General features: G+C 35.0%; 1 protein-coding gene and 1 long non-coding RNA gene across 2 annotated transcripts in view; one reads left to right on the forward strand and one right to left on the reverse strand.

Annotated features, from left to right (window-relative positions):
* The window catches only part of LOC109337124, a 13,922-nt gene extending 9,300 nt beyond the window's left edge, over positions 1-4,622 (reverse strand). The window contains exons 1-2 of the long non-coding RNA XR_002106402.1: positions 4,540-4,622; positions 799-802 (exon numbers count right to left, since the gene is read on the reverse strand). This is a non-coding gene — a long non-coding RNA (uncharacterized LOC109337124). The remainder of the gene's footprint in view (positions 1-798; positions 803-4,539) is intronic.
* On the forward strand, positions 3,763-6,340 carry LOC109337116 (2-methylene-furan-3-one reductase-like). Its single transcript, XM_019574013.1, has 4 exons — positions 3,763-4,033; positions 4,578-4,901; positions 5,655-5,814; positions 5,907-6,340. The coding sequence occupies exons 1-4, from the start codon at positions 3,830-3,832 to the stop codon at positions 6,173-6,175; spliced, it is 957 nt and encodes a 318-aa protein (XP_019429558.1). The 5' UTR covers positions 3,763-3,829; the 3' UTR covers positions 6,176-6,340.

The raw sequence follows: 8,848 nt of genomic DNA on the forward strand, positions 1-8,848 counted from the left end.
TAGATTATGACATAATTCCATTATAAGTTTTGTTAAAACTTTACTTTAGAAAGTGTCGTTGTGTTATAATACTGTCAATGATAAATGATGATTCAAGAAATACCTAACCTTGAATCGGATGGATAAAAACGATTAAGTTCATTTTAGATCGGAATTTTTATTTTCGCATAAAATGTTATTTCGTAAGAATAATAATTATCAAAGTGACCTAATTAGTGTTATTTTGATTTTGACGTGATGAAGAGTACGAGAATAAAATCCAATGTGGTCTGTGGCCCCTATGTCTGAAATCCAATGTGAAATCTTACTTGTTACTTGATTACCTTCTTGGTCTTGATTGCCTTGTGAAGTATCTCTTTGTTCTATCCTTAGTTGATTTATTTTGTGTCCTGATGTTCCTGCTCCCATGCTTTTGATTAGGGATGTTATTTGCTCACATTGCTCAGGAGTGAAGTTGGTAGTTATTTGTTGTTTACTGGCTTCCTTATGGGTGACCAGGTCCTCTGATGTTGCAACATTGATCATGGCTGAGTCTTGTCTTGTCTTGCATTGTTGGAAGTTTGGTAGAAACCAATGCTTGAAATAGCATGTGTCCATTGTGTGTCTTTCTTTACCACAGTAAGTGCATACTTTTATTCCACCTCCCCTTTGATTACCAAAACCTCTTCCTGCTCCTATGCCCCTTTGTTGCATGAAGTTTCCTTTTGGCTGATTTGCCTTAACTTTCCAGGGTTGTGTTGGTTCCCTTTTGTTAAGTTGTTGATTGAAGAGTACCTTTGAAGCTTCTGGTTCATCTACCTGACTTTCTTGCTGAAGGAGTAATGAGAAGGCTTTTTTTATTGTGAGTAGAGGTTCCATAAGAAGGATTTGTGCCTTTGATGTGTTAAACTCATCATTTAGACCCTTTAGGAAGCAGATAACATATTCAATGTCTCTTTGGCCCCTTATAGCCTTAATCAAGCCACACCTGCATATTACCTCACATGTGCATGAAGGCATTAGCCTTAGCGGCTCTAGCTTATCCTAGAGTATTTTTAAATCTGTGAAGTAACTTGAAATATTTCTATCTCCCTGCTTGATTGAGTGTAGTTCTTGTAGTACATCTGAAAATCTAAAATAATCCCATTTGGAATACTTTTCTTTGAGATCAAGCCAAAGATCTTGAGCATTATCAATATAGATGGTGCTCTATGATATTTGTTGAGATAGACACCTTGTAATCCAAGAAAAGACCATTGTGTTACATCTTTCCCATGTGTCATAGTCAATGCTATTTGGGCTAGGTGGTGTGATAGTCACATCCATAAATTTGAATTTTTTCTTGGATAGCAAAGCTCTCTTCATAGCCCTGCTCCAAGAATGGTAGTTACCACCATCTAGAGATGGTGTGACAAGGACTGCTTCAGGGCTCTCTCCTGGATGAAGGAAGAATGGATTTTTCACATCATTGTTGTTTATGTCCAGTCGCAATTCTTGTTCTTGTTCTTGTTGAATAGATGAATCATCTGCCATCTTGTTTATGTTGTTTTGGAGAAACTCTGATTTCGCAGAATGGTTGTTGCTTTAAGAATTTCTTTAGCTCTTCCTTTGCTAGAGATCTTGGCTGAGAGTATGGTGCTTGACTTCACTTAGGTGGCAATCAGAACCTTCAAGAAGAAGGCTCTGATACCATAAAGCGATTAGTAAGTTGAATATACCTCATATTATTGATTAGAAGTTATTTTCGATGAATATACAAAAGGTGCAAGAACCATTTATATAGGATGGCTTTACTTGAGAAACAAGCTGCTTGCCTAACTAACTACTAAAGAATAAAACTAACTTTGACTATATAAAACACACGTGCTTAATAATTATACACATGTACTAAATAAGTTTTCAGCCTTGGTATGCTAATGATGCTCCTGGTGTCCCACGGGGTCTGGTTGACCGAGGTGTAAAGGCCAACTGGTGCACCATCTAGTGCTCCAAAATGCTATGCTCATGTGCCAAGCGATGAGCCTAAACGTGTCCTTGTGGTATGCCTGACTTGCCTTGACCGTGTCTCACCAACATGCTATGCTCATGTACCAAGCCATGAGTCTGACCGTGTCCTTGTGGTCTGCCTGACTTGCCTTGACCGTGTCTCCCTGTGCACCTCTGATGCGCTAACCTGCCAGTGTGACCGTGTATGCCTGATGCACCTGATGCACCATGACTATGCATGTTTGATGCACCTGATGCGCCATGACCGTGCATGTTTGATGCGCTTGATGCGCCTGATGCCTTGTGACCATGCATGCTTGATGCGCCTGATGCACCTGATGCGTCCTGAGCCAAGTTGATCAGGTCTGAACATGGATCCTCGGTCATGATGTTGCACACAACCTTGACTACCTGAGCCAAATCTGACCGAGAATCCTGTGTGAGTTTATGATGATGAGCATGATGACTTGACTCTAATACCTGATGTGTTTTATGTTGTCAGCCATTGCCTTACACCTTTGTTTTCGATGTGTTTTTGTCATATTAATAAAAAATAGCTTTTAGTTAATTTTATTTCCTTATTTTTAAAATTAGTATTATTATATAATAAAAAATATTGATAATAATAGTAATTAATAATATAAAATAAAAAAAGAACCTAGTATAATATATTTTATTATTTTATTATCTTATACCTTATATAATATAAATATAATTATTTAATTAACAACCAATGATTGTAAGTGAGCACATTAATAAGGTTTGTGCTTATCCAACCCTAAACCTAAAAGTTCATATCGAACTCGAACACAACGAGGTTAAAAAAGACTACCATCCTCAATCAAATTTGGGCTAAAATCTAAAGTTGTATCAAACTCATTTGAAATATGTTCCTTATTATTGAAATTGACATATATATATATATAGGGAGTTACTCACATGAAAACAATACAGTATTGTGAGAAATGAGAACACTTAATATATACTATTGGATCTTGATTGAACGATTAAGATTAAAAGATACATGCACATGACTATCATGTGACCAATAACTATCTTTTAATCCTAATCATCTATGATTGGTTGTAAGGCTCAGATTTATTGTTCTCACAATTTTTATATGAGAAAATTTTCACTTGAGTAGCTCCCTATATATATACAATATATATACATATATATATATATATGTGATAAATTCTATAATTTAACCTTTTATTTTATAAATCGGATTTAGGTACAGGTTCATTGTCAAGATCGGGTATCATCTATGCCAAGTCCAAATCTAACCCAATATTTGAGATGGGGAGACTCAACTCAAACTCAATCAAAAGAGATTTTCCTATTATAGTCGGGTTAGATTCAATGTATCCACAAATTCGAGTTAAGTTTTGGGTATCACCTATGCAAGTCTGAATCTAACCTAATATTTGAGATGGGGAGACTCAATCAAAACAAATTTTCCTATTATATTCAAGTTAGATTCGATATATCCACAAATTCGAGTTAGGTTTTGGGTATCACCTATGCTAAGTCCAAATCTAACCTCAATATTTGAGATGGGCAGACTCAACGCAAACAAAATCAAAACAGATTTTCCTTATATTCGATGTATCAACAAATTTGAGTTAGGTTTCGAGTATCACCTATGTCAAAGTCCGAATATAACCCTAATATTTAAGATGGGGAGACTCAACCAAAACTCAATTGAAATAGATTTTCTTATTATATTCCGGTTAAATTCGATATACCCACAAATTCGAGTTAGGATTTCATCCCTATTAATAGCACCACCTCACTCAGTATCAACTCATCACTTGATCCCTTCTTTTATTTCCCATATTCCTTCATTTTTCAATTCCCAATCATGGCTGAAATCCCTACTCAAATCAAAGCTTGGACCTACTCTGAGTATGGAAAATCTGCTGATGTTCTAAAGTTTGATCCAGCTGTCCCTACACCTGAGCTGAAAGATGATCAGGTGCTCATCAAGGTCGTTGTTGCATCCATTAATCCCATTGATTACAAGAGATTGGCGGGTTTCTTCAAGGACACAGACTCCCCTTTACCTGTAAGACTATCCTCATCGATCAAATTACAGACTGCATAATGTGATCCGTCCGCAACATTATGATTGTGGTGATATGTCTGCAATATTGTGGTTGCGGTGACCATCGCAACCATATCACACTGCAAAAAATTATAGTGTAACACAGAATCACCACAATGATGCACACCTGGTTGCAACGCAACCCTATTGACCACAATGCAACCATATCAAACAACATTTGGGTTGTATGAGGCTGCATTGAGGACTGTGTCAGGCGGTAGACCGCATTGAATTTAAAATATTTTTTCAATTACAAAATAACTCACGTTACAATCGTAGTACCCGCAATGACCGCAGTTACCCTAAATGTAGTAATTATGATGGCAGTTTAAAACACTGGACCAATATATGAGATTCTTGAGAGCTAAATGAAGAAGATTTTCCATTTTATAGAGAAACAAATTAGGGTGCAATTTTTGTTTTTTTGCTATGGAAGAATGTAGGGATTTACATTTTTTTTACCTAACTCTTTTTTCATATATTTTGTTGGGGTGGTGGTATGAAGACAGCTCCAGGCTATGATGTTGCTGGTGTGGTTGTCAAAGTGGGAAGTGAGGTGAAGAAATTTAAGGTTGGTGATGAAGTTTATGGTGATATCAATAGAGAGGCTTTGATCCAACCAAAGGTCATTGGTTCTTTGGCAGAGTATACTGCTGCAGAAGAGAAACTATTGTCTCACAAGCCACAGAATCTGAGCTTCGTCGAGGCCGCGAGCCTTCCTTTAACAATTGAGACTGCTTATGAAGGTCTTGAGAGAGCAGGGTTTTCTGCTGGCAAATCTATCCTTGTTTTGGGAGGTGCTGGCGGTGTTGGAACCCATGTTATCCAGGTATGAATATGATAACTGTTAAGGTTAGAGCACAATGCGAAGCACAAGATTGAATCAATTGAGAACAAAAGTGAAGCAAGTAAAGGATAAAGAAAATAACACACAAGATTTAACGTGGAAAAACCCCTCAGTGTGAGAGGAAAAAAACCACGGGCGATCAAGAGCAAAATTCCACTATGTAAAAAGAAGAATACAAGAAATCCTCTTATAATTATGAGGATAAATGACAATATTTTTTCTCACAAATACTCTCTCAAATGGAACAAGAATTCTCACCAAGAATGCACTCACAATATATGTGTAAATGAAAGAGATGTTGTGTGTTGTGAAGATGATTTTGAAGCTCTCTATATGTGTCCTTTTATACGCAAGCAAAGTCTTGGTATCTTGGATTCCAAGCATTGGATGCTTGGAAACAAAGTCATAAAAGTGACATAAAATGCCTTTAAAGAGAGCCATAAAATTGTTATAAAATTCTTTTAAGGCATAGTAATGGGAGGCATCTAACAATAACTACTATCCATTTTGATGAAACACAGATCTGTTGTCTTAGATCATGTCTTATATGACGTCTCGTGCCAATAATAATATAGCAAAAACAACAGTATGACAAGATATGTGTAATGATGTTTGTCATATGGTTAATTATAAAGATCAAATACAAAATAAAATCACTTTCTTCTTGCATTCTCAAACTTCCATATTGATATTTCATGGGTAGTAGTTGTAATTTTTAATACCTATTTGATGCAGCTTGCCAAGCATGTTTTTGGTGCATCCAAGGTTGCTGCAACTTCTAGCACTGGGAAACTAGAATTGTTGAGGAATTTGGGAGCTGACTTGGCTATTGATTATACAGTAGAGAACTTTGAAGACTTGCCTGAAAAATTTGATGTTGTGTATGATACAGTAGGTAAGATTTTATACCAATATTTTGGTTTGACAAGTTTCTGAGATTGGTCACCTATTTTATCCATAGAACACTGAAAATTTCTCTTAAAACAGGTCTATTAGAGAAGGCATTCAAGGCTGTGAAAGAAGGAGGCAAAGTTGTTAATATAGTACCCCCTTCAACTAATGAAAAAGCTATTTTTTTTATACTTACTTCTGATGGAACTGTCTTAGACAAACTAAAACCATACCTGGAGAGCGGCAAGGTGAAGCCGGTGCTCGACCCGAAAAGTCCATTTCCATTTTCTCAGACTGTTGAAGCATTTTCATATCTGGAAACAGGCAGAGTCACTGGAAAAGTTGTGATTCATCCTATTCAGTGAGCATGAGTATTTTAGTTGGATTGTGTTTATGCTACCCAGTTTTAAGTTTTAGAGAATAAGGAGTGAAAATAAATCTATCAGAGATTTGGTAGAAGTATTATACTTTGTCCATTCAAATTAAAGTAATGTAAGAATTCTAATTAAATGTCATAGTTTTTCTATTCATAATTTGTGGTTGAAACTTTCAAGCCAGAGTAGTGAGCTAATGGGACAGTCTCCTATGTATTTCTATTGATATTTTATAGTCTTCTTTCCATCACACAGTCATTACCTCATATTTTCTAAGTTTGCAATATTTTTCAGCTAAAGATATAATAATGAAGGAACTAAGTTAGGCATGGTTTTTCACTAGATCTATACAAGACTTTCTATGATCGATATAAACAAGGACAATGATCTAAAGAAGAAAAGACGTACAATGAAGATTCTTGCTGATAATCAGTGTATGTTAAGAAAACTTCATGAGGATGAATTTGTTGCTGTATGGGAATCACATATGAGAAGATGCTCAAGGGAAGTGTTGGAATTTTTTGAAAGAATAATATTTTGAATTGAAATAAAAAAACTCATTAGTCTCATTTTGCTTGAAGGAGAGAAGTTGAAGGACTTTATAAACCTTAAGTTGTAACCCAACATTCTTTTTAATAAAATATTTATTTTCTTATTAAAAAATTATTTTTTTATTTTAAAATATTATTTTTAAAAACGACATCGTTTTGTGAGGGGAAAAATAAATAAATAACTTAAGCTTGATGACATGGCAACTTGTACATGTGAGATCATCTAGCAGATGTCACATCAACACTTAACATATCACGCAGACAAATCTATTATAGTTAACAGAGCCGAGATAACGGAAGGACTAATATGACTCGATGTTGAATTTGTTGGAGACAAAAAAACACTTAAATTTTTTTAAGGACTAAATTGGTACCCACGAAAAAGATGAATGACCAAAATGAGTTATTACTCTTTATTTAATAGAGTATAAAAAGACTTTCAGATTAGATAAGGAATTCTACACCTAATCTATGATGTTAAAATCATTATCAATATCACTTTAGAATCAATATCATATTAGCCTCTTAGTTTTCAAAAATTATGACAAGTTCACAATTTTTCCTCTTAAGATTCACTAAAAACTTGTGATAACCGAAAAGTGAAAGTTGTTGTGTTTTCAAAAGCTTAGGAGTTTATATATAGAGTATAGAGAGGTTTTGATGTCCATTCTGGGATATATGAAGTGAGATCATTCTGGCACACTTAGATACTTACTGATCGAGTTTTAAATTTGAAAAACTCATTCTCATGGTTGTGTAATTGGTTATTGTGACATGGTAATTGGTTACTTAATTTCACCATTCAGTCGGGTAACTTATTACTCAATTTCTGGTAACATGTTGATCTCATTCTGGTAACTTGTTACTTGATTTTCTAAAAACTCATTTTAGAATTTTTATTAATGATTTCTACCTCTTTTAACTTTGTAAAACATATTTGATAAGTCTTAAGTGATATTAAAATTAAAATGAATTATCGAATGTAAGACCTTAAACTAGAAAGCACAAAAATTATGTATATGTCTAATTTTAGGAACTAGACCAGAAATGAAGCAATTAAGAATTACCTCATGTAATAGTCCCCAAATTCTATTGCAGAGTTTCTCAAATTGTTGCTGGTAAACTGCAACTATGGTAGTTTGACACAATTTATATAATTTTGTATGAAGACAGTCATAGCAGGATGGACCAAGACGAGTTTCTAAGCATCGTGTATTTGGTCTAGGGGAACTTGGTATGATTGGAATAGCCAATTCAAGGGTTCTGAACCATCAAAGGGACTCAACTGTAGTTTGGGTGGTCTAGTGTGTGTGGGGTTGAGTATTTAGGAGTTAATGTGGGGTCGTGTTTGTGAGTGGTGGGAGGTAAAATATGGGGAACCAGAGTGTTGAATGGGGGTATGAGGTTGGTATTGGGAAGGGATGGATTGGTAGGTGTTGTCTAGTGGGGGATTGGGGGTTAGGGTTTGTGATGTGAGAAGAGAGGATGAGTGGTGGGTCTGGTGGTTGGGGTGGTAGTGTAGGGATTCCATCAAGCTTTTCTGTGATTGAAAGTAAAGCATAAGTGATTACCTCATATATTACATCATGTTGTTCCTTGTGTTCTTGCAATTGTTTTGCAAAAATTTACAGCAATATCTCATCAATGTCCTTGTTAGTAGACTTTGTAGGCATAGTGCAAGAATAAAAGCACCAATAGCAATATGGAACAGGGAATTTGTGTTAGCGACAACCATCAATAGCTAAGAAAATAAAGAAGAGAAAAACTCTGGGAAATTCATCATGCCCTTTCATTCTATTGTCGTAACAGCTAAATAACAGCATAGTAATTTTAGGATTAACAAGTCACTAGACTTCTAAGCTTAGGGCCCAAATTCATAATAATTCATAAGAAAATTAATAACATAGAAATGAAAAATACAATTGTTTTAAGTAAAATATTTCATCCAAATAAAATGTTGCTTCCTTCTGGTGGGAATATCCATAATATTCTTGGACTCTTCTGCAACTGCACCTCCATCAGAGCTATGATTTATAAGCTCACAGGAGGATGTGTAACTTTTACATTATTTTATTAATGGTATAAAGTTTTTTTAAATATTTTTTTATAAATC

This window comes from Lupinus angustifolius, chromosome LG02 (assembly GCF_001865875.1).
Source record: "Lupinus angustifolius cultivar Tanjil chromosome LG02, LupAngTanjil_v1.0, whole genome shotgun sequence".
Lineage (NCBI taxonomy): Eukaryota > Viridiplantae > Streptophyta > Magnoliopsida > Fabales > Fabaceae > Lupinus > Lupinus angustifolius.